This window comes from Sus scrofa, chromosome 5 (assembly GCF_054392235.1).
Source record: "Sus scrofa isolate SSC_HxYL_T2T_F1_AM1 chromosome 5, Sscrofa_HxYL_maternal_Yorkshire_Landrace_v2.0, whole genome shotgun sequence".
In the NCBI taxonomy this organism is placed as follows: Eukaryota; Metazoa; Chordata; class Mammalia; order Artiodactyla; family Suidae; genus Sus; species Sus scrofa.
The window spans coordinates 7,718,152-7,743,700 of NC_139387.1; the positions used below are offsets into that span (position 1 = coordinate 7,718,152).

Genomic DNA, 25,549 nt, shown 5'->3' on the forward strand with positions numbered 1-25,549 from the left:
AAGGCTGCCCTCCAGCATACCAAGGAGAGATGGGAAAGGGTGTCGAGGCCGCCTCCCCATCCCCCCCAGGACCCTGTGCCTGTACCTCCGCTCACACCTTGGCCCTGCCTGATTTTAAATAAACGTGACCAGAAGTCTTCCACCTCTTCTCTTGGGAAAAAGACAAGGGAGCCAGCAGATGTAGGTCTCAACTGAGCATTAAAACCAATCTCCTTGCTCTGTTTCTGTTCAACCCAAAGGTCCATCCTACTCTCCGAAGGAGATTTCTGAAGCTTGAAGTCCCCAAACCTGGCTCCAAGCCTCTCCAGCCATCTGTAGAATGTTTTTCGCTGCAACCACCCAGCCTCTTTGCATCCACCCGGATGCTGGGTTTCTCTCAGCATCTCTCCCCATGGTCCACTGTGGCGTCCTGACGTGGCGGTATCCAGGGTGGCAGCGGAAGCATCAGGTGCCCTTGCTTTCTGTCCTCTCCTCCTCAGCCGTCTGGGCGTTGCTGACCGCGCGAAGCTGCCCCTGGGCCGCAGGCTTCACCGACAGGACCAAGCGTTTGCGGAACGTCTCACAGAGCACGATGTACACAAAGGGGTTGAGGCAGCTGTTGGCGTAGCCCAAGCTGATGGCCGCGTTGTACAGGTAGACAAAGGTGAGCGTGGGGCGGCTGATGGACAGCTGGGTCAGCTGGAGCACATAGTAGGGAGCCCAGCACACAAAGAAGACCAGGCAGATGGCGATGGCCGTGCGGGTCACCCTCTTTGTCCGCAGGCGGATGCTGCGCTGAGAGGCGGGGGCCACCGAGGATGTCATGCGCTGCAGGATCCTCACGTAGGCGGCTGTGATGACCACGAAGGGCAGGGCGAAGGCCAGGAAAAACTGGTACAGGGTGAACCAGTAGAGGTCAGTGTCTGGGTTGGGCAGGCGGATGCCACAGCCCACTGTGCCCCCTGGGAAGGGGATGAGCCTGGCATAGAGCCACACAGGGGTGATGCTGATGATGGAGAGGGCCCACAGGAGGCAGATCACCAGGGTGGCCACCGAGGGCTTCCGGAACCTGGTGGAGGAGATGGGGTGGACGGTGGCCAGGTACCGGTCAATGGCCATGGCGGTCAGGATGTAGGTGCTGGTGAACTGACTGTTGGCATCCATGGCCGTAATGAGGGTGCACATGGTCTCTCCAAAGTGCCAGACACCATTGCCCATGAGCTGGTGGATCATGAAGGGCATGCCCAGGAGAAAGAGGAGGTCCACCACTGAGAGGTTGATGATGAAGATGTCGGGGACGTTGCTGAACCAGTGCAGCTTGGATTTCTTCACCACCGCGAAGATGACCATGGAGTTCCCGATGATGCCCAGGAGGCAGATGGTACCGAACACCGAAGGCATGATGATATTGACATAGGAGATGCTCCCTGTGCGAGGAGGCGGCCCTGGGGACAGAAGGAGTTAAGTGTCAACCGTGGGACATGAATTGTACTCTCCGAGGCCTTGCCTATGCATCCTCCCTGCCATTTCAGCTCAGGGGGCCCCCCCGTTCATCTGAATCCTCCCTGCCATCCTCCCTCCCCACACTGCTGCTAATCCCTTTGCCCTCCTGCACTGGTTTCCTGGTCAACCCCACCAGCGTCTCCTGCGCCATCTGTTTGTGGAAGGACCAGTTCTTTGTCTCCTGCATTTTCTCAGACGGCACAGAGTCAAGAACCACAGCTGTCTTCAGAGAATTTTCTCTGAGTGTCGGCTTCACGGGAAAACATCATCAAAATAGCCGGCAGGACACGAAAGTGTGTGCATGCGTGTGGGCGCGTGCGTGTGTTTTCTCCTTTCCTATTTGCAGCCCTGATCGTTTCATTTTAGGAATCGCTGGTTGGAAGCTGTGCACTGATTCCTGGGCATCTCTGTGGGTGACTGTCTCGCCGAGGCTTTTGCCCATCAGGCCCACAGCCCTCCCCTCTCCTGGGTTCCAACCCCGGGATTTCTTTGGTCCCTATCTTCTCATCCTGTGCTTCTGGAGTGACCAGAGACTGAAGCTGTGTGTTGCAGCCCAGCCACCTGAGAATTTTCTCCAGTTAAGGCTCTCCTCTTCTTCCTTCCTCCTCTTCTCCTTCAAAGCTAGAATTCCAGAGCATCTCAGCTCCGGAAATGTCAGGAAGCGTCATTCACCATCAAAGTTAATCCCCTCGCATCCCGGCGTTATCCCTTCCCACGCTTGTTCCCAGAGGCAGTAAGGATGTTTCAGACCCCATAGCAGTTGGGTGAAAAGCCAGGGGGGTCAGTGAATGAGTGAGCCCCAGCTGACTCCTCACAGACTCTCCTCCAGCTTCCCATGCTTTTCCACTCTGGAATTTTTTCTGCAAAGCGTCTTTGGAACTCCTCCGCAAGCCTTCCCCTTGCCTCCGTCGCGGCTGGCCACCATCTCCGGCCACTTCCGAAGGTGCCTTTGCCCTCTTTTCTACCCCTGCCCCTTCATCCCCGCCCCCTTCACTCCTTTCCCTCCGGGCGAAGCAGCCTGCAGGTCTTGTCCCCAAGAACTGTCACAAAGTTTCCCAAGCAGCTTGGTTCAGAGGTGAAACCTTCCCATCTCCCACCCCCAGCGCGGAGGAGGGAGGACTCCCCTCCAACCCGTCCCACCTGCCGAGGTGAGGTTATCCGGGCCATCCGAGGTGTTGCTGGCATTGGGGCCGGTGGGCAGCAACGAGGCTTCCAGGTCCATCCTCGGCGCCCGCTCGCCCGCCGCCCACGCAGGATGCGGCACCACCGGCGCCTGCCGCCGGCCGGAGCGCTAGCCCCGCAGCCCGGCAGCCTCCGCCGCCTCGAGCCCCGCAGCTCTGCCTCCTTCCTTCCCGGCTCCCACTGACATCACCTAGACACATTCACATTCGGAGCAGATGCTCGTTAACCTCTTCAGCCCCGCGCCGCAGCTCCGCTTCCGACTGCCTGCAGAGCGCAGCGGGCGGGAGCCGGGCTCAGGCGTCCCCAACAGGGGGGGGGCTTCCCTCCCTCGGGGCTGCGCCTCCTGCCACAGGGAGGCCGCTTGCTTCACGTGAGGCTACAAGTCTCTGCAAAGGCAAACGAGCCGCCTCCCTCATCCCGGGTACCGGTGCCTGGGCCACGGGGCAGGGGTGGGGGGTGACTGTTCCCAGAGCTTGGGTTAAGAAGGCCGGGACCACCATATGCCTTAGCCCCGGGCCTCCCTAGGCCCCTTCCCATCGCCGGGATGGATTCCAACCATCGCCGTGGCTAGACTGCCACCGTCCTTCAGAAGCTGAGCAGTTGCTTGCTGCTGAGCCCTGGCTGGCACCATGTCATCAGGTCACCCCATGTTGGCGATGACCAGGGTCTTGGGGACCAGAAGGGGACAAATTCCCTTCTGCACAGAACCAGCATGGACCAGGCTTATAGAGGTTTTATTTTTCTAAATGCTCTGAGGTCCTGGAAATTTCACCTGGAACTCCTAGAGACAAATTTCAGAGCCAAGACACCCAAAGAGATCATCAGGAGTCGCTTTAGAGGGCAGAGCATTGAGTGACTTCTCCACAAAGGCGTTCTGCTGCCAGCCTCCAGTGCCCCTGACAGCCCAGAGCTGCCACCACATCCTTTGCCAGACTCGGGAGCTGGAGGTTCAAGGTAACCACAGTCTGATCTGTACACGCTTCTTCAGCTTCGTTTATTTATTTACTTCATCCAACAAATATTTATTGAGCACTTACTACTTGCCTAGCACTCTTCTAGGTTCTTCAGTGGAAAAAAAAAAATGAAGTCCTTCAGACCCTGTCCTTATGAAGATGCCTTTTTTTTTTTTTTTTGCTATTTCTTGGGCCACTCCCGCGGCATATGGAGGTTCCCAGGCTAGGGGTCCAATCAGAGCTGTAGCCACCGGCCTACGCCAGAGCCACAGCAACGTGGGATCCGAGCCGCGTCTGCAACCTACACCACAGCTCATGGCAACGCCGGATCATTAACCCACTGAGCAAGGGCGGGGACTGAACCCGCAACCTCATGGTTCCTAGTTGGATTTGCTAACCACTGCACCACGACGGGAACTCCAAGATGACTTTTAAGTTCTGGGTGGGGGGAAACAGAAAATATATCCCCCCAAAAAAGACAATCTATGATATTGGTAATCGACGCTGTAAAAAACTCAAAGCAGGGTGATGGGGCCAGAGATTATTAAGGGGGGGGGTGGGGGGGTTGCTACGTTGCGTGGGAAGGCCTCTCGAGTCCTAAAGGAAGTGAAGAAGTGTGCTGGGAAACATCTGAAGGAAGAGCACCCCAGGGAGCAGAAATAGCTGGGGCAAGGGCCCTGAGGCAGGAGTGTGCTGGGTATCTCTGGAGAACTGCGGTAGTGGCTATAACAGAGCAAAGGAGAGATCAGCAGGAGATGACATCACAGAGAGAATAGCGGAAGGGCAGATTCTGTCAGGCCATAGCAGTTGTCCTGAGACAAGGATTTATGTGCACATGGCTTTTCTGAGAGATGCCCCAAGGAGCAGGCATGAGGGAGTGTGGACAGCGAGATAGGAAAGGAGACAACGCCAACAGAAGAGTGGGTCATCAGCATCACTGCTGGGGCAGTGGGAGCTGGCGTTTACCAGGGTCCTCGAAAAGTGCACAGTCTGTTTCCCAGACTCATCTGCCTGAAAGAGGGGAGGCAAGACCATTTACTGAGTTGCCTCCACTCCAGCTGGTTGAGTGTTGCCCCTGGGATGTTATTGCTGCATTCCTGGGTACCTGGGGAGAGCAGGCTCCTAGAGCACCCAGCTGTGATGCAGCAGAAAGCAAAAAGGTGTGCTGCTCACCCTTGAGGCAAGAGGCTGTCGGCATAAGGTGAATCCTGTGAAGGACCCAAAAGGGCTCTGATAGCATTGACATCCTGGGCAAAAAGCAGATGGACACAGGGTGTGTGCTGGAGGCCAAACACTCTCAGCACAAGCTCAGCTGAGCTCACACACAACTGCCTGCTGGAGCTGGAGCTGAGGTCAAAGGCGGCCCAGGGAGATGTGATGTGGGTGACCAGAAGCTTCCAGTACAGAAGACTGTTGCCATAATCCACTCGAAATAGGATGGGGTCTTAGACCAGGGAGGTGGGGGCGGGTCGCTTATGTGGAGCCCAGAGGATTTGCTAAAGATTGGATGAGGAATGTAGGAGAAAATGAGGCATCAGGGATGACTCCTAGGGTTTTGGTCCAAGCAACTGGCAGAATGGAGTTGTCGTTTGCTGAGAGAGGGAAGTCTGTGGGAAGAGAAGTTTTAAAGAGGAATGAAGAGGTCTGTTTGCATATGTTACATCTGAGATGCCTGTGAACATCTGAGTGAAAACGTTGGGTGTGAGTCACAATTTCCAGGGACAGGTCACGCCTGAAGCTGTAAAGTTAAATTGATGACAACTAGATGAGGTCACCTAGAGTGTGAGGGTGACTAGAAAAGAGTTGTAAGGACTCAGCCTTGGGGCATTTCAAAGTTTACAGGTTGGGGAAATGAGTCTTACAGCCTGTTTCCACCTGCCGTGTTCTTCCCACCTCCATCCGTCCATCCACGCATGCTTTCATCCATCCATCCATCTTTTCATCCATCCATCCTTTCAAATCATTCTTCAGCCTCTGCTGTATACCAGGCACTGTGCTAGACTCTCTGGGTAGAGTTCTGTGGATACAGTGAAAAAGACAAAGAAAAAAAAAAAAAAAAAGAACAAGTGCCTCATATCAAGGAGCTTAAAGATGACATGAGGAGAGTCAGATAATAACAGGAAAGCTAATAAGTAAACAAGATGTGCTGCTCAAGGCTTAGATCCAGGTGGAGTCCAGGTAACTTTGTCATGAAGGGATTTAGTGTTTATAAAAGCACAGCCTGGGAATTATGCCCACCCCTGCTGTCATCTGCACTAGCAAAATGTCTCTGCCTGGTTGAAGAAATTTCAACCATGACCGAGCTGCAAGGGAATCTGGGACCGGTAGGCCTTTCTGGCCTTTGCATGCTGGGGGGGAAGGGGGCGGGAGGGTTGAGCCAGTCAATCCACAGTGGCAGATTGAATGAATGGGAGTGACTGGAATCCTTTACAGAGGAGAGTTGGGGATGCTCTCTCTGAGGAGGCATTCAGGCGGAATCCTCAGCATCAATGATTGATGCTACAAATGATTAATTAATTATTTAAATGACCAAACCCATGGCATATGGAAGTTTCCAGACCATGGACTGAATCCAAGCCGCAGCTGCAATCTATGCCTCAGCAACACCAGATCCTTTAACCCCCTGCACTGGCCTGTGGCTAGAACCTGTGCCTCCATAGCAACCCAAGCTGCTAAAATCAGTTTCTTAACCCACTGCACTATAGCAGAAACTCCTACAAATGACTGATTTAAACCATTCTCCTTGCCAGTGACTGTTTTAGGGATGAGCATCCCTCCTGGATGCCTGTCTGCATCCCTTCCAATCTTCTTGGCCACACCTAGTTTATATTCCATCCCTTGCTGCAATGACCCACTGGCACAGTCCCTGGCCAAGTTCAGGTTCAGGTACAGGTGCAGGTATGACCTGATGGTGCAGTGTCCCAGGCCTGCACCATGTATCTTCTGTTCTAATCCTCTCTGTTTCTGTTACAACTTAGAACGTGGGAACCCACGAAATGCCCACACAGGAGCCACCTGAAGTACAGGGAGACTTCACCTTTGGCCAATGGGGGGTGGAAGCCATGGAAAGATGCTCTTCCCATGTTCCCTTTTTCCTGAGACTCATTTCACATGGATTCTCAGGGATCCCAGGGGATACAGCATCTGGTCACTTGTAGTGGTGGACGAGGCCAGGCCGCTCATCAGCTCCTCCTGAGAATGGAACTTTTGACCTAAACTCCTCCAAGCCACCTTGCTCTTTTTTTTTTTTTTTTGTCTTTTGTCTTTTTTGTTGTTGTTGTTGTTGTTGTTGCTATTTCTTGGGCCGCTCCCGCGGCATATGGAGGTTCCTAGGCTAGGGGTTGAATCGGAGCTGTAGCCACCGGCCTACGCCAGAGCCACAGCAACGAGGGATCCGAACCGCATCTGCAACCTACACCACAGCTCACGGCAACGCCGGATCGTTAACCCACTGAGCGAGGCCAGGGATCGAACCCGCAACCTCATGGTTCCTAGTCGGATTCGTTAACCACTGCACCACAACGGGAACTCCCCACCTTGCTCTTGATCTGCTGCTCAGCCCTGCCCAGCAGAGTCACAAAGAAGATCAAGCCTACATACAGCAATAAGCCGTTTCCCTCCCATCCATGCCCTACCTGGGAAACTCAGGGATTTGCTGTATCTCCCTGAACTTTTCGGGGCTTGGCTGCCATCTACATGTTTTGAAGGCTTACTGAGGTCCCTGTGCTGGATTCCCACTTGCTTGCCTCACTCCTGCCTTGCCCCTCCCACTATATGTCCACCAAGCAGCAGGAGTATTCTTGTTAAAATAGAAATTCCAGGAGTTCCTGTTGTGACTCAGTGGTAACGAATCCGACTAGTATCCATGAGGATGAGGGTTCGATCCCTGCCCACGCTCAGTGGGTTAAGGATCCAGCATTGGCATGAGCTGTGGTGTAGGTTGCAGACGCAGCTTAGATCCTGAGTTGCTGTGGCTGTGGTGTAGGCAGGCAGCTGCAGCTCTGATTTGACCCCTAGCCTGGGAACCTCCATATGCCGCAGGTGCAGCCCTGAAAAGACAAGAAAGAAAGAAAGAAAAGAAAGAGAGAGATAAAGGGAGGAAGAGGGAAAGGAAGGAATTCCATCACTCTACACTGTTGGGGAAAAAAAAAAAACTTTAGTGACTTTTAATTGCTTTTAAAATAAAGTAACCCCCTAACAGAATGTAATGGACATGAGATTTTTTTTTGTTTGTTTGTTTGTTTTTGTTACTCAGAAGTTGATCTCCCAGAAAACCAAGGCCTTGAGAAAGTCTTTGGAAGGGGAAGTAGCAGCACCTCTAAACAGTCCTTGGTGGGAGCTGCTGGCAGGTTTCCTTGTTTTGGTGGGGTGAATAGACTCTGAGGCAGGAGAAACCAAGTAGCAGCACTTAATTTCCAGAAGACAGCAAACATGGTTATTGTAATAGGCAGGCCCCGTGAAGTTACCAGGATGTCTGCCTGCCCCGCAGAGACTGGTGTGGCTAATTTTTTTGTTTGTTTGTTTGTTTGTTTTTTGAGGGCCACACCTGTGACATATGGAGGTTCCCAGGCTAGGGGTTCAATCGGAGCTACAGCTGCCAGACTACGCCACAGCCCACAGCAACGCAGGATCCTTAACCTAGTGAGTGAGGCCAGGGATCAAACTCGCAACCTCATGGTTCCTAGTCGGATTCGTTTCCACTGTGCCACGATGGGAACTCCTGGTGTGGCTAATTGATCATGGACTCTCTAAAGCCAAAATACACGTGCAGCCGACACCAAGCTCCTCCTTGATTGGCATATCTGAAAAAAACTTCCGGTCTGGGGGTCAGACCTCTGACTTGAGCCGCTTGGCTCTCACTGGTCAGAGTGGGAGCTAGGGTGGATCAAGAAATCAATGGAGTAGTGGAGTTTGACAAGAGTGACTCCACACGCGTCCCTGTGGACCTCCCGAGCTGTTTGTTCCCTGCTCCCAACGCTGCAGCTGGAATAGAGAACAGACGTATGGCATTGGCTCTTGGACTGGCAGAGGAAGCGGTTTGTTGAGAAGACACGTCCCATGGAAATCCCTCCTTCCTAAAGTGAGAAGCCAGAAGCAGGACTGCACCTCCGGGGAAGAGATTAATAGCGTCGTCAAGGCCTTTAAAGAGGCAAGGTGGTGACTGTCACATCTCCACTCCACTCCCAGTTTGGCCAGTGGAGAAGGCAGACGGGCGTTCGGGAATGCCGGCGGATCACCACAGACTTAATGATGTGGTGACTCCAATGGCAGCTGCTATTTCAGGTGTGGCGTCCTTGCTGGGGAAAATGAAGACAAGCCCTGACACCTGGTTGGCAGTTACTGATCCAGCAAATGACTTTGTCTCTATTCCGAGAAGCAGAAAAGATCTGAAAGCCTGCCTTTGTTGGTGAGGGTCATTAGCACACCTTTCTCGTCACGCCTCTCTTTTGACAGCTCTTCTTCGAGCCTCAGGCCTGGCACACATCATCGTTATGCAAGACAGTCGGCTACCTTGATGGCCGTGTGCACAAGGTCCCTGAGAGCAGAAAGGATCAGGGGCCCTAGAAGAGGGCCTGGAATGCCATAAAAACACAAAGTCCTGACATCTCAGTTGGGGTCCAGTGTTCTTTTTTTTTTTTTTTTTGCTATTTCTTTGGGCCGCTCCCACGGCATATGGAGGTTCCCAGGCTAGGGGTCCAATTGGAGCTGTAGCCATCAGCCTACGCCAGAGCCACAGCAACGAGGGATCCGAGCCGCGTCTGCAACCTACACCACAGCTCACGGCAACACCGGATCGTTAACCCACTGAGCAAGGGCAGGGACCGAACCCGCAACCTCATGGTTCCTAGTCGGATTCGTTAACCACTGCGCCATGACAGGAACTCCGGGTCCAGTGTTCTGAACGTGTCATGACTTTCCCTCCAAAGCAGAGCACCGTTTCCCAGACCTCCCTACCACAAGACAGATGCCCTGGGGACACACGGCTGGAAAGGGGAGCAGCGATTCCCCAGAGGGGCAGGGAGCAGAGGTGCTGGAAATGTGAGACCCAGGGGAGCCCAGTGCACCCGGTTCCCCCTGTTAGGCCTGGCGTGCCTTGAATGCAGGGCCTATGATTTTTATTCTGGGGTCCATCAGTGGATTCCAAGAGACCCCCCAAGTGCCCTCCTCCAGCTTGGGTGCCCCCCATTTAGACATTTGCATTGTCCCTTGTGCTTTTTCTTCATAGCAGTCATCACAGTTGAAACTGTACATTTATTTATTGTATTTTTGTTTTAATTTTTGTCTTTTTAGGACCGCACCTGCGGCACATGGAGGAACCCACAGAGCAAGGCCAGGGATCGAACCTGCATCCTCATGCATACTAGCCAGATTTGTTTCCTCTGAGCCACGATGGGAACTCAGTATAGTTGACTATTTAATGCCTTTCCCTCTTTGGATTATAACCTCCAGGCAGGCAGAGATCACGTGTGTCTCTGTGCCTAGCCCAAGGCCGGGCTGATTTAGACAGTCATTAATGTTGGGAGAATCAATGGCTAGTAGGGAAATATATGTGAAGCCCCAGCACCAAGGCAGGCAGAGGGGAGGGGAGCATGAGCGGCATCAGCCAACCCTCGGCGGTGCAGCTCAGACCCGGTGCTTCCCTGCCAGTGGCCAGCACGGCAGCAGGGGCTGTAAGGCAGTGGGCCCCCCCTCAGCTGTGAGGCCACCTAGAGGCCACAGCCTCATTCCGATTGTGAGAAAGACAAACGGGATGACCTACAGAGATGAGGATTCATCCTAAGATTCACAGAAACCCCAAGGAAGCACAGGAAAGCAGCTGATGTGAAAACACATGTGAGATCTGACATGTGCTACAGTAGGGCTGAACCGTGAAGACGTTGTACTTGGTGAAAGACAAACACTGTGTGATTCCACCTATGTCAGGTACCAAGAGCAGTCCCGTCCGTAGAGCAGAAAGTAGGATGGTGGTTCCCCGGGGGAAGGGGAAGGTGTGGAGGCTGGGAAGTTGCTGTGAAATGGGCACAAAGTTCCCGTTTGGGAAGATGAAAAATTTCTGGAGATGGCCGTACAACAATGTGAATGAACTTAACGCCCCTGAACTGTAGGCTTAAAAATGATTAAGTCAGAGTCCCCGTTGAGGCACAAATCACAAATCCAGCCAGGATCCACGAGGATGCGGGTTCGATCCCTGGCCTCACTCAGTGGGTCAGGGATCCGGCATTGCCATGAGCTGTGGTGTAGGTTGCAGGCGCAGCTTGGATCCCTAGTTGCTGTGTCCGTACTGTAGGCCAGCAGCTGTAGCTCCTTCAACCCCTAGCCTGGGAACTTCCATATACTACAGATGCGGCCCTAAAAAGCAAAAAAAAAAAAAAAAAAATTGGTTAAAGTCCATTTACCACAATTTAAAAATGTTAAATTGTTTAAAATGGTGTCACATACAGTAAATCAGTTCAAGAACTTTTTATAAGATATCAAAAGCCTAATGTATGTCATATTCTTATAAATTGCAGCTCCATGGCATGTTCAGTGAAATATCTTCTCTTAATAAAACACAGAAAAACTGAACACAACACCAGCCCTCTGGGCCCCAGAGATTTCAACACATCAGGCCACGTGGAGACCTGGGCAGCTGTGCAACATCTTTGGGAGAACAGTTCAAGGTAGATTACCGGCCTTCTCTGTGGCCACCCACCGTTTGTGCTGCTCAAGAGAGAATCTGAGAGTTCCCTTGTGGCTCAGCAGGTTAAGGATCTGGTGTTGTCACTGCAGTGGCTTGGGCTGCTGCTGTGGCACCGGTTCAATTCCTGGCTTAGGAACTTCTACACACCATGGGTATGGCCAGAAAAAGAGAGAGAGAGAATCTGATTTTTGGGTTTTTGGCCTCTATCAAGTATTAGGAATTTATACCGGACACCAAGTCACCTCAGACCATAGGCGCTAGTCAGAGGTGCCTGTGACTGGAGGCAAAAACCTGGGTTCGCTTGCCAGAAATCATAAGTTGTACTAACTGCACGCAGAAAGAACTGCTTCAGGCCTGCTTTCCTTAAAAAGGAGCTGTGTGATGTTTGACGTGGGTAGCAAGACAACTGAGTCAGTGAGGGAACGAGCAGCCTTTTCAGTAAATGATACTGGGGGGGGAGTTCCTGTTGTGGCACAGCAGAAAGGAATCCAGCTGGTATCCAAGAGGATGCGGATTTGATCCCTGGCCTCACTCAGTGGGTTAAGGATCTGGCGTTGCCGTGAGCTGTGCTGTAGGTCAAAGATGTGACTCCCATCCTGAGTTGCTGTGGCTGTGGTGTAGGCTGGCAGCTGTAGCTCCAATTTGAGCCCCTAGCCTGGGAACCTCCATATGCCGTGGGTGCAGCCCTAAAAAAGCAAAAAAAAAAAAAAAAAATGATGCTGGGGCATCTGGGTACGCACACACACTCAAATAAAATTAGACTCCTCCTCACACCATATGCAAAAACTAACTCAAAATGGATCAGGGACCTCAATGATATAACTAAAACTATAAAACTCTGAGAAGAAATATAGGGGTAAATTTTCATGACCTTGGGTTAGGCAAAACCTTCTGAGGTATGACACCAAAAGCTCAAGCAAGAGAAAAAGAATAGATACATTAGACTTCATTAAAAAAAAAAAATGTTTTTGTCTTTTCTAGGGCCACACCTGTGACATATGGAGGTTCCCAGGCTAGGGGTCAAATCAGAGCTATAGCTGCTGGCCTACGCCACAGCCACAGCAATGTGGAATCCGAGCCACATCTGCAACCTACACCACAGCTCACAGCAACGCCAGATCCTTAACCCACTAAGCAAGGTCAGGGATCGAACCCTCAACCTCATGGTTCCTAGTTGGATTCTTTAACCACTGTGCCATGACAGGAACTCCTTTTTTTTTTTTTTTTTTTTTTGTCTTTTGACTTCATCAAAATTTAAAACTTGTGTGCTTCAAAGGATACCACATCAAGAAAGTGAAAAGAGGAGTTCCCTAGGGGCTCAGTGGATTAAGGATTAAGCATTGTCACTGCTGTGGTTACTGCGTGGGTCGCTGGTGTGGCATGTATTCGATCCCTGGCCTGGGAACTTGCACATGCCGTGGGCACAGCCAAAAAGAAAAAGAAAGTGAATGGAGTTCCCATCGTGGCACAGTGGTTAATGAATCTGACTAGGAAACATGAGGTTGCAGGTTCGATCCCTGGCCTTGCTCAGTGGGCTAAGGATCCGGCGTTGCTGTGAGCTGCAGTGTAGGTTGCAGACACGGCTTGGATTCCGAGTTGCTATGGCTGTGGTGTGGGCCGGCGGCTACAGCTCTGATTCGACCCCTAGCCTGGGGACCTCCATATGCCGTGCGAGTGGCCCTAGGAAAGGCAGAAAGACAAAAAAAAAAAAAAGAAAAAGAAAAAGAAAGTGAAAATACAACCCACAGAATGGGAGACAACCTTAGCAAATCATATCTGTAATAATATACCTAGAATATATAAAGAATTTATAACTCGATAATAAAAAGACAATCCAATTTTTTAAATGAGCAAGGGATCTGAATAGACATTTCTCCAAAGAAGATATACTGATGATTAATAAGTACATGAAAAGATGCTCAACATCACTAGCCATGAGGAAAATACAAATCAAAATCACGATGAGGCATGTATTTAACGCCACCCCACTGTACCTTACACATGGTTAAAATGATAAATGTATGTCATATGTATTTTATCACAGTAAGAAAAGCACAGTGAGATGCTGCTTCACGTCCACTATAATCGCTATTATATTACATTTTCTTTTTTTTTTCCTCAGTGTACAGCATGGGGACCCAGTCACACATACATGTATACAGAATTTTTTCTCCCATTGTCGTGCTGCATTGTAAGTATCTAGACATATAATTGCTGTTATAAATATGACCGATCATTGCAAGTGTTGGCAAGGATGTGGAGAGCTGGAATCCTCCTACCGGGTTGGTGGGAGTGTAAAGCGGTGCAGCCACTTTCAAAAACAGTTTAGCAGCTTCTCATGGTGTTACACACAGTTACCAGATGAGCCAGCAAGTCCACGCCTGGGTCTAAACCCAAGAGAAAGTAAAGCATGTCCACACAGCGGGGCTCCCTGGCCCCGCCTTCTGGGTGCAGAGCCCGGCCAAGGCCCTGTCCCAGGCCAGCGTGTCCCCGTGCAGAGTGGCCATGCTGGGAACTGGGGGGAGGGCCCCTGGGAGGTTGGGGATGGGGGTCGTGTCGCACTGTCCCACATGTCAGAGCAGCCGTGATGAATGGAGGGAGACACAGGGAGATGCAGAAGTCACCCGATTTCACAGGATTTCTCTGAAATCCCGCGGTACCAGAATGGGGTCTGCTCTGTGGCTTCAGGTGGGGGTGCCCAGGGGTCTGAGGTTCCCCGGGTGGGACTGGAGACTGGGGACTCCGCGGAGAGGCTGCCCCAGCCCTCGGCGCGCTTCTGTGGGAAGGCCTGAGGTTTAGGTGAAGCGTGTGGTGTTTAGAAGTAACATTGTTGGTGATTAGAGCAACACTGTTTCCGTAACACTGTTTCTGAGTCTAGTGCGTTGGAGAGAGAGGAATAAGCCCGGAGCGTTGCATGAAGCTCAGCCTGAGTGGTTCAGGGCGGAGCCCCCTGCACGTTGTGGTGTTTTCGTTGCTGCACTTGGGACTGTTCCCCGCCTGCAACCGCCCTGTGGCTGGACGGCTGTCCCTCCAGGCCCACGGTCCTGTCAGTGTAGACCACTGCAGGAAGGATCCCTGGAGTCTTGGTGAAAAGCTTTGTGCAGGCATTGGGTGGGGCTTCCCCTCATATTTATGATCTTAATTTATACAGAGCCCACCGTGCCGCACAGGCCTCCTGTATCGCTATGTACATATCCACCTCTGGGGTTGTAAGTACCCTGTTCTGTGTATAAATAAAACTGGCCTGTTTTTGAAAAACAAAAATAAAAACATGTCCACACAAAAACCTGTACACAGGAGTTCCCTGGTGGCCTAGTGGGTTATGGATCTTGTATTGTCACTGCTGTGGCTCAGGTCACTGCTGTGGCACAGGTTCAATCCCTGGCCTGGGAGCTTTTGCATGCCATGAGTGTGGCAAAAAAAATCCAAAACCTGTGCACAAATGTTCATAGCAGCATTAGTCATGATAACCAAAAAGTAGAAACAACCCAAAGGTCCATAAACTGAATGGAAAAATAAAATGTAGTATAATCACACAATAGAATATTATTCAGCCATGAAAAAGAATGAAGTACTGATACTTGCTACAACATGATTGAACCTTGAAATCGCTACACTAAGTGAAAGAAGCCGATCACAAAGACTATATGGCTTATGATTCTATCTTTATGAGATGCCCCATGTAGGCAAATCTTTGGAGCTATAAAGTAGGTTAGTGAATGCCTAGGGCTGGGCGAAAGGTGGGGTGGGGGAAGGAAATGACTGCTGATGACTAGGAGTTCTTCCATGGGGTGATGAAAATGTTCTAAAATTTACTGTGGTGATGGTTGCACCACTCCGTGAATATACGAAAAACCATTGAATCATACCTTTCAAAAGATGTATTTTATGGTATATGAATTACATCTCAATAAATCTGTTTTGAAAAAGCGGGTGAGGGTGGGAGGGCTGTAACCACAGGAAGCCTTGAGGAAGGCACAGTCTCTTCTCCGTTTTCAGGGCAAGTATCTAGTCTCTCCCTCCTCGCCCAGCCTCCTGGGAGCCTCGTCCAGCTACAGCTTGCCCACATTTGGAGGATATTAGGACTGCCCTTTGGGAACAACTTTGAACACTCTTTGCTGAAAGGGACTTCCTAGGAACACCTTCGACATCTGAACTGTGGTGTCAAGTTGGGCTTCAGCTGATTCTGCTGACAATGTTGGACTCAGTACTTGGGTGGATTTACAGCTTGGCTCTGCTGCTGACTTGCTGTGTCATCCAGTAAGTCCCCGACCTGCTCTGTGCCAAATGGTAACCAGAGTAAAATGAGCCTGCCTTGGGATTCTCCTTGCTGCAGGCTTTTTTTGTATGTGTTGGGGCGGGGAGGTGGGGGTGCTGGCAAAATGAGAGTAACTAACATTTGCACAGGCTTTTTTTACACACATGCCTTTTCTTAGCTGACCCCGTGGAACAGATAAGATCCACAGCGCAGATGTAGATACGGAGGTTCCTAGAGTTGGGTGACTCTCAGGGCCGTCCAGCTGGCGGTGCTGCACCCCACGCCTAGGCCTTCTGCTCTTCTGATTCCAAATTCTGAGTTCATTCCTCTCCATGGCACTCCCTTTTTTTTTTTTTTTTTTTTCTTTTTAAATAATGATTTTTATTTTTTCTGTTATAGTTGGTTTGGGCCCCCTTCTGATGACTCTCTTTCTTTCGGCTTCTGAAATGCCTACATAGAGAAAAGGACTTACCTTTCAAATTGGTGCCAGCCACTGTGTTTTCAGCCCTTGCAGACAGCCCCTCTCCAGCCTTCCCTCTCTGGCCATTTGCCTGCTGGTTGCCTCTCACCCACTTCAGTTCTGCAGCATCTGGGCTCTGATCTCACCCAGCTGAACAAGGCTGGCTCACCCTCTGATGGTGGGTAAATGTTTGCAGAAAGCTTTGAGGTGGGGCTGGAATGAAAACCCAGCTCTCTTTTTTTTTTTTTTTTTTTTTTTTCTGCTTTTTAGGGCCGCACCCACAGCATATGGAGATTCCCAGGCTAGGGGTCGAATCGGAGCTACAGCTGCTGGCCTACACCACAGCCATAGCAACTTGGGATCTGAGCTGCATCTGCAGCCTACACTGAGGCTCACGGCAACGCCAGATCCTTAACCCACTGAGCAAGGCCAAGAGTCAAACCCACATCCTCATGAACTCCGAGAAGCCAGTTCTTTTTCAGAAGAGCTTTAAACCCCAGTTTTTTATTAGGGTACCCAGGACGCTTCATGATCTGGCCTCTACCCACCTGTCAGGCCTCTGCCTCCACCACCTCCTATTTCTCCCCGTGTCATATTTCAGTGGCTTAGCATTGCTACAAAGTGTCCCATGCTTCTCCAACGTCTACACACAATGGCCCCTTGGATTTTTCTTTGCTTGTCTGCCTCCTAAGCTCTTTTTCAAAATGCCCCAGAATGTCCTTCGCCCCCAGCTCCCTTCTGCTCCCTGCTCTGTCCTCCACCAAACATCCAGCACGACAAATATCCTCCACCAAACATCCTGCTGGTCCCGCACCCAGGTCCCTCTACCAGGCTGGTGCGCCCACCCTCCAGCTGCTGAGACTGAGGGCTCCAAGGGACTGACAGCTATCCCAGCTGTCCCCTTGCGTGGAGACTTGCCCATGGCTGACAGGAGCCTCCTTGCCGGGGAGGTTACCATCCCCATAAGCCAGCAGCCAGCGCCTGAAAGGGGAGTAGAAAAGGCCTGTCCCTTTGACTCAAGGGGAATCATTCCGCAGCACAGCTGTGTCCAGGGCTCCCCTCCCCGCAGCACATACACACCCTCTGGACCAGGTCAAGGCTAGACTGACCTGGGCTAGACTGACCTGGGATCTGCTCGGCAATGATCTCCTTTGCTCCTGCCCCAGGGTATCGTCCTTCAGTAAACCCTGAATCCCCGCCATCACATTCCATTATAATGAACAATTTTCTTATTGTGTCCCAGGCTGGTATGCTCCCTGAAGGCAGGAATGACATCCTATTTATTTTTGCGTCCTCACCTCCTAGTTGGGGACATGGCAGAGAGCAGGTGCCCCAGGTTCAGTTTGCATTGGTGCAAAGTACTCCATGAGCTTCTGCACTGTCCGCATCTTCCTGCCTCTATCTCCCCCATTTCCTCTCCTCCAGGACCCCCTCCTAACTGTGCCTCCCCCCTTCACTCCCATCTTACCCCCCAAGTGACAGATAGACCCTTGTCCTGCTCCTTGCAACTTAGATCTGAACGAGAGAGATGGGCAGAGCTGGAGAGCTGGTCGGGGTCAGGGGCGGTGGCAGCTCTGCCCCTGCGCCTGGGGACCAGGGACCAGATAGCTCAAGGCCATTAGCAGAAAGTACCCTCAGCGTGCCCCCCCCCCCCCATGGGTGTCTGCTTTTGACTTTCCCGCTGCTTTCCTTGTGCACTTCTTTGCTTCATAAGAGCCTTAGGAACCATGGTGTTCCCACTCATTCATTCCCACCCACTCGAGGCACCAACCCGCGTCACTGGAGGAATGTCTTGCCTCAAAGGCTTATTAACTTTCCAGGCAACATCCAGCTCACATAGCAGCTGCATCAGTGCCATGTCAGCTGCCTCAGAGGGAGCCGGCGTGAGGCTGACTCAGATGGAGCTGATGGGTCTCAGCAGGGGCCACCTCCTATTGCACAAGTCATAGAAGCAGGGCCCGCATCCACCCCCACCCCCCATGAGGGGCTCACCCTGGGAGGGCTCATCCCACCTCATTCCCCACCATCAACCACATGCAGTTTTTGCTGCCCCACATCCGTTCTCCTCATTTCCCTCTGGACACTCAGCAGCCCTGGGATTCCAGCAAGATCACTTAGTGCTGAGGGGATAGCAACTGACTCTGTAACCATAATTGGTCCACGGCTGGTCGGGTGACCTGTCAGAGCCAATGAGAAGCATTGAGACTCTGGCTCAAAATTCTGGGACAGGAGTTCCTGTCGTGACGCAGTTGTTAACGAATCCGACTAGGAACCATGTGGTTGCGGGTTCAATCCCTGGCCTTGCTCAGTGGGTTAAAGATCCGGCATTGCCATGAGCTGTGGTGTAGGTTGCAGACACGGATCGGATCCCTCATTGCTGCGGCTTTGGCGTAGGCTGGCATCTACAGCTCTGTTTGGACCCCTAGCCTGGGAACCTCCATATGCCATGGGAGCGGCTCAAGAAAAGGCAAAAAGGCAAAAAGGCAAAAAAAAAAAAAAAAAAAAAAAAAAACTGGGACAAAAGCACTCACCCCTTTTCGATGGACTTGAAATGAGACACTGAGTCCTGATTATATTCTGGAGTCCTGAATCCAGCCATACCTGAAGCTGGAATACTAAACTACAACGATTTTTGTACTTCTGTAGCTCAATATACCTCTTTTGCTTAAGTTGCTCTGGGTTGAGTTTTCTGTCACTTTCTGTCTGAAAGAATTCTAATCAATACAGGTATTTACTGCCCCATCTAACCAATTCTAAGACCTTCATTCTTTCCCACATGTTAACATCAGAGATATTAGGAGTGTATCTTACAATCGATGGCGAGGACCTGATGGAGGCAACCTTGTTTGCAAGTCTGAGAAACTGAGCACAGCTGCCCATATGGTCCTCACCTCAAGTTTGATGCACTCTTGGTTCTGCATCTCCTGATTTTAGTGCTATTTAAGATGTCTTCAAAAAGACCCGATTGTAAAAAAAAAAAAGAAAGAAAAAAAAAGGAGTTCCCGTCGTGGCGCAGTGGTTAACGAATCCGACTAGGAACCATGAGGTTGCAGGTTCGATCCCTGCCCTTGCTCAGTGGGTTAACGATCCGGCGTTGCTGTGAGCTGTGGTGTAGGTTGCAGACGCGGCTCGGATCCAGTGTTGTTGTGGCTCTGGCGTAGGCTGGTGGCTACAGCTCCGACTCGACCCCTAGCCTGGGAACCTCCATATGCCGCGAGAATGGCCCAAGAAAATGGCAAAAAGACAAAAAAAAAAAAAAAAAAAAGACCCGATTGTGATTCGGTATTTGGATAAAAAGTGATGATGTCGAAAGACAGGGATATGGAGCAACAGGGAGTGACGTTGATGCCCCTGAAACAAAGTCTTCTCTTTGGAGAGAGGACAGTCCTTTCTGACAAAGCAACAGCAAGTGCTTTGCAGAACCTAAGGCAGGAAGACAAACCGGGAGTAGCAACTGTGTTCCATTTTATTCCTAAAATATGGGTAAAAAGATTGACTATCTCAGAGTTCCCGTGGTGGCTCAGTGGGTTAAGAACCCAACATAGTGTCTGTGAGGATGTGAATTCGATCCTTGGTCTGGTCCCACTGAACTCAAATCAGAGCTGTAGCTGCCGGCCTACACCACAGCCACAGCAATGCCAGATCCAAGCCTCATCTGTGACCTACACCACAGTTCACAGCCACGCTGGATCCTTAACCCACTGAGTGAGGCCAGGGATCGAGCCCACAACCTCATGGTTCCTAGTCAGATTCATTAACCACTGAGCCACAACGGGAACTCCTGTCCAGGACCACTGTTAAGACATTTTGTAATAATGCCACTGGTGTGTCTTCTTTGTTAGTGGTGCATCTTATAATCACTGGAATATATTATCACTCCCATTTTGCAAAAGTGCTGTTAAAGTCACTTGCTCAAGGTCCCAGGCTACGTCTGAACACCATGGACCTGACCATTACGTCACACATACATCCTGGGAGGGTCCAATTTCCCACTGATGAAGGAAGGTGTAGGACTAGAGACATTTCTTTTTCTTTCTTTTCTTTCTTTTTTTTTTTTTTTTTTTTTTTTCTTTTTTGGTCTTTTTGGGGCTGCACTTGTAGCACATGGAAGTTCCCAGGCTAGGGGTCAAATCGGAGCTGTATCTACTGGTCTACTCCTCAGCCCCAGCAACGCCAGTTGGAGCCACAGTTCATGGCAACACTGGATCCTTAACCCACTGAGCGTGGACAGGAATCAAACCTGTGACCTCACGGGTACTAGTCAGATTTGTTTCCACTGAGCTATGGCGGGAACTCCAGACTAGGGACACTTCTGCCACCCCTGGCCTGCTGTAAGAGCACCCCGGCCTAGACTGAGTGGACATAGAATCAAGTGGCTCCCCAGTCCTGGCCTTTGGTGATACCTTCTCTCTGTTTGAGTTCACTGGCTGGGTCCTAAGAGAGATCTGCTTTGTGATGAGTTTCTGTGTCCATAGTTTGAGTAGCACCTGTAGGATGTGCTTGGGTTGTAGTTTTTCCCTTCTCTGGGCATTTTTAAACATCTTTGCATAACACAGGATTTCAGTAGAGATAATATAGTCATGTCTTCATACACAGAATAATGAGAACATCCCTAGCAGAGTTATCTTTATCCTGAAGCCAATAGAAAAACAATAGATGCTATTTACCAAGAGGTAGTGTGGTTGGTGGTTTTGTTTATAGACCCTGAACTCAGACTGCTTGAGCTCAAAACCTGCTCTGCTGTTTACTAGCTGTGTGACCCTAGGTAAGTTGCTTAAACTCTCTGTTTTCTCATTTGTGAAGTTGGGAAAATAAAAGTAAGCAATAGAGATGTTATGAGACTCAGATGAGATAATATATATGAAGCCCCAGAGCCTGGCACACTCATTTATTTCAGGACAGTGACATGGCCCTGACCATGTACCAGGCACTCCTGTTTTCACAGGACAATTCAGAAGTCACTTATTAGGATTAGATAAGTCAATATCTGTCAAGTAAAGAACCATGTCTCCTGGACTTAGCATGGCCCAGTAATTCCTTACTTTCTTCTTAGCTCTTTTATGCTTTTAAGAGGATATTTAGTATATTTTGTCCAGTGTTTTAAGGTATCTTTAGTGGGCATGGTGGTATGGTTTTCCTAGTCCTCCATGACCAGAAATATGACCTTTATTATTTATTGTTTTTCCCCCAAAGAAAATGTAAACTCCACGAGGTAGAGGTTTTTGTCTTTGTTCAATGATAAAACCTAAGAACCGAGACCATTGCTTGGCTTGCGATAGATGTTTAATAAATACTTGTTGGAGTTCCTGTTATGGCTCAGTGGTTAACAAATCTGACTAGCATCCATGAGGACGAAGGTTCGATCCCTGGCCTTGCTCAGTGGGTTAAGGATCTGGCATTGCTGTGAGCTGTGGTGTAGGTTGCAGACACGGCTCAGATCCTGCGTTACTGTTGCTTAGGCTGGCAGCTGTAGCTCCAATTCGACCCCTAGCCTGGGAACCTATATAGGCTGCGAGTGCAGCCCTGAGAAAAAAGCAAAAAAATTGTTGAATGAACAGAGAAAGGAAGGGAATAAAACTGATTGGCCCTCAGAGAGGTGGGGCCCATAACTAGTAGAGTGTGGTCCCTGACCCACAGAGAGCTCGCCAAGCACAGACCACGTGGCCTGTCTCTGTGGCTCAGAGGCTGGACCGTGGTGCCAGAGGGCTGGGTTCCTGTCCAGCTCTTCCGTTTACACCTGTATGACTTTACTCGATTCCTCAGCCCGCCTGCGCCTCAGTTTCCAGCAGCCCGCGTAAGACCTAATGATTTAATGTGGAAAGTGAAGGGGTCAGCACTGTGACTGGTGAGTAGCAGGTGCTAAGCAAGCACCTGCCATCTGGAGGACAAAGGACAGCGATGTCACAGCATTTGAACTGTCCTTAACTTCTCTTCCTAGTGCACACCGGGTCACACAGTGTCTTCCCTTTTTTTTAGGGTGGGACAAACGCATCACCTTATTCACTCACTCAGTGTCAACACATGCAGTGCTGGGGGACATGTGCAGAGTCGCCGTGCTCCTGCCATGGGTTGGAACTCTGTCTCCTGCTGTATCTCATCCTGGTTAATCCTGCCAGGTAAGTCCGTCTACCTAGAACATTCTGAGACAGCTCCTTCCCATCTTCCTATAGGAACTAATCTCAAAGCTTTTAGGAGTCTGTGGCCCAGTTTGGGGTCCCTTTTTCCTGTGGCTCTAAAAGGCACTATTTGAGGTCAAGAGAAGTACAGCAAGAGAGGTTATACTGACTCTTTGACTTGGCAAAATTTGAGGGCTGTCAGGTTATTTTTCTTCTTCCTTATGAGTTTGGACAGAACTGTCTCTAAGAACTAACGTTTGATCTTAGAAGGAGTGTGTGTGCTTGCTTCAGAAGTTTCCTAGGCGTTCCCTGTTGGCTGGGTTAAGGATCCGGAGTTGTCACTGCTGTGGCACAGGTTCAATCCCTGGTCTCAAAAATTCCGCATACCGAGTTCCCTTCATGGCTCAGTAGTTAATGAACCTGACTAGGATCCATGAGGATTTGGGTTCGATCCCTGGCCTCGCTCAGTGGGTTAAGGATCCCATGTTGCCCTGAGCTGTGGTGTAGGTCAAAGATGCGGCTCAAATCCCAAGTTGCTGTGGCCAGTAATTGTAGCTCCAGTTCCACCCCAGCCTGGGAACTTCCATATGCCGCAGGTAAGGGCCTAAAAAAGCCAGAAAGAAAGAAAGAAAGAAGGAAAGAAGGAAAGAAAGAAAAATTCTGCATGCCTTGGGTGTGACCAAAAAAAAAAAAAGGAAGTTTCCTAGACAAAGTGAACCTGAAACTCAGACAAGTGGGCTGAAGCTAAGAGGAGCCCTGACTTGAGGGTGCCTATGTCTAAGCCGTACATAGAGCTCTCTCAGTCTCCTTTTCTCCCCAGACTATTCTGCAGGGTACTGACTACGAATGCTCATTAGTATTTATTCATCAGGCAGAACACCTACTAGGGCTCAATTCAGACTTGGCGGAGTATGCTGCTGCAAGGAGGGACATGGGTCTCCTAAGAATTTCCTAAAAGACAGGTGGGGACTTGCTTCAGGCCAGCTGGGAAAAGCAGGCCTTTTGAGCAGAGACAGACTCTGGGTGATGAAATAAAATTCCTATTTTAAGGCAAGACAAGAAAAAAAAATTTCTTTCTTGGTCTTTTTAGGGCCACACCCGCAGCATATGGAGGTTCCCAGGTTAGAGGTCTAATGGGAGCAACAGCTGCTGGCCTACACCAGAGCCACAGCAAGGTGGGATCCGAGCTGCATCTGCGACCTACATCACAGCTCATGGCAACACCGGATCCTTAACCCTCTGAGTAAGGCCAGGGACGGAACCCACAACCTCATGGTTCCTAGTTGGATTCATTTCCACTGTGCCATGACGGGAACTCCAAGACAAGAAAAATTTAAACAAAATTTTTCTCCACTCACTTGGGCCTCCTCTCTCCCCACTGGTGTGCATGGTGCATGTGCTTTCTGCATGAACCAGCCTCCCCAGCGACAGAAACACCTGCTCAACAGTAAAGATCAATTTTCCTTCTTTTGGCACCAGCCATTAACTCCTTAGAGGTTAACATTATTGACTTATGGCCTTATTCATGTTATTAACTATATTACTTATATTCTGCCTATCTTACAAGATCAAGATTATTTTTTCTTGCATTAGCAAATGTGTGACTGAGCGCCCCATAAAATAAGGATTAGATGACTTGAAATGATTGACGAGATATATAGCCCTGTAAGATAGGCGACGGTAATGGTGTGACGCTATAGAGACGGGAAGAAGCAACAAGAGAGAACCCTTTTCTGGACCACAGCAAACTGGTAAGACAGGTGGTTCAGAGGCTTTTGGCTCCTGTTAACAGGGCCTGGTTCAGTAATAACACAGGACTGGCCTGTCATTCAAATCTGTTCCTGACCTGGGAATGAGCATTCCTTGAACTGCGGGACAAACTGGTCATGGAATGCCTCCCAAACCTTGGTTGAAATAATATCTAGGAGTTCTGTGTCATGGCTCAGTGGTTAACAAATCCGACTAGGAACTATGAGGTTGCAGGTTCGATCCCTGGCCTTGCTCAGTGGGTTAAGGATCCAGCATTGCCGTGAGCTGTGGTGTAGGTTGAAGACATGGCTCGGATCCCGCGTTGCTGTGGCTGTGGCGTAGGCCAGTGGCTACAGCTCCGATTTAACCCCTAGCCTGGGAACCTCCATATGCTGTGGGTGCAGCCCTGGAAAAACACAGAAAGACGAAAAAATTTTAAAAATAAAAAAATTAAAAAAAAAAAAAGAAACTAATGTCTAAAGAGAAGGGACTGTCAAATAAAAAATGTTGCCTAGGAGTTCCTGTTGTGGCTCAGCAGAAACAACAAATCTGACTAGTATCCATGAGGATGCAGGTTCCATCCCTGGCCTCTCTCAGTTGGTTAAGGATCTGGCGTTGCTGCGAGCTGCGGTGTAGGTCGCAGATGCAGCTGGGATCTGGTGGTGCTGTGACTGTGGCCTAGGCCGGCGGCTACAGCTCCGATGCGACCTATAGCCTGGGAACCTCCATATGCTGCGTGTGCAGCCCTAGAAAAAAACCCAAAAAACAAAACAAAAAAATGTTGCCCACCATCCAGTTCTACAAGAATCAAGTCATTAGCCACTGCAGTCGCTGACCTACAGTACACCCTGGAGGGAATTCGGGGTGGAAGATCAGGATGGATTTTTGTTTGTTTGTTTTAGGGTAAGGGATTTTGTGCCCTGGAAAAAACTGGCAAAACCAGCCCTCAGATACTTAGCTATATTAAGAAGAAAATGTTATAAGCTCATTTCCCCCCATCTTCCTATTCTTAGAAAAGCTCTAAAACCACTGACTAAGCACACTACCTGTTCCTCGAGATGAGAGGCTACCAACCTTCTGTCAAGATGTGCACTTGACTGTGTCCACACCCGCGTCAAAATCATACTTACACGACCTCCCCCTCTTACCTCTTTGGAATGGCCCTCAGAGCTTTCTGAAAGGCTAAGTGCTGAGTTACAGTCCTCAGGTTGGCTCCAATAAAATTCTCCATTTCTTCCTTAGATTGACCATTGATTTTTTTTTTTTTTCTTTTTTAGGGCCTCACCCACAGCATATGGATGTTCTCAGGCTAGGGGTCAATTCAGAGCTGCGGCTGTTGGCCTACGCACGTTCAGCCCTAATTTTACACAGAGCAAGACTGATACTCAGGGACATTCAGTAAATTACCTGTGGTCCTCTCACTAGCAAGGCAGAGCCAGGCTAGGAACCACGGCTGCCTTTCCATCAAGCTGCCTTGCCTCTCAGAGCTTCTTGCGAAGTATGTTTCATTACCACGCACACCAGGCTCACTGGGCTCCCCTGCAGGGAGCTGGCTCCGCCAGTGTCCTGGGATGGGTTTGCTGCCTGGTTTTACTGCACTCTGGTTTCCTGAGACTCGAGAAGCAGTGAGTATGCCTGCCCACTTCCCTGAAAAAGGCAAGATATTCA

The 25,549-nt window shown here is 50.1% G+C and overlaps 1 protein-coding gene and 1 long non-coding RNA gene across 6 annotated transcripts; one reads left to right on the forward strand and one right to left on the reverse strand.

The window, feature by feature from the left end:
- Positions 1 to 295: 295 nt before the first annotated feature.
- On the reverse strand, positions 296 to 2,704 carry MCHR1 (melanin concentrating hormone receptor 1). 3 transcript variants are annotated; one of them, XM_013997495.3, is made up of 2 exons: positions 2,044 to 2,159; positions 296 to 1,424 (listed from the first exon to the last, which is right to left on the reverse strand). In XM_013997495.3, the coding sequence occupies exon 2, from the start codon at positions 1,378 to 1,380 to the stop codon at positions 445 to 447; it is 936 nt and encodes a 311-aa protein (XP_013852949.1). In that variant the 5' UTR covers positions 1,381 to 1,424; positions 2,044 to 2,159; the 3' UTR covers positions 296 to 444.
- On the forward strand, positions 1,517 to 25,120 carry LOC146403109 (uncharacterized). Of its 3 annotated transcripts, XR_014803016.1 has the most exons (7): positions 1,517 to 3,618; positions 11,129 to 11,278; positions 13,421 to 13,489; positions 14,177 to 14,339; positions 15,298 to 15,558; positions 21,993 to 22,132; positions 24,895 to 25,120. It is a non-coding gene; the product is annotated as an uncharacterized LOC146403109 (long non-coding RNA). The 3 variants fall into 3 exon arrangements; XR_014803014.1 differs by lacking the exons at positions 14,177 to 14,339; positions 15,298 to 15,558 and having other exon boundaries at positions 1,528 to 3,618; positions 24,784 to 25,120; XR_014803015.1 differs by lacking the exons at positions 14,177 to 14,339; positions 24,895 to 25,120 and having other exon boundaries at positions 2,835 to 3,618.
- Positions 25,121 to 25,549: the final 429 nt, after the last annotated feature.

Coding starts and splice junctions, on each gene's coding strand:
- MCHR1 (XM_013997495.3), bottom strand. CDS start 1,380: ATGCCTTCGGTGTTCGGTACCATCTGCCTCCTGGGCATCATCGGGAAC.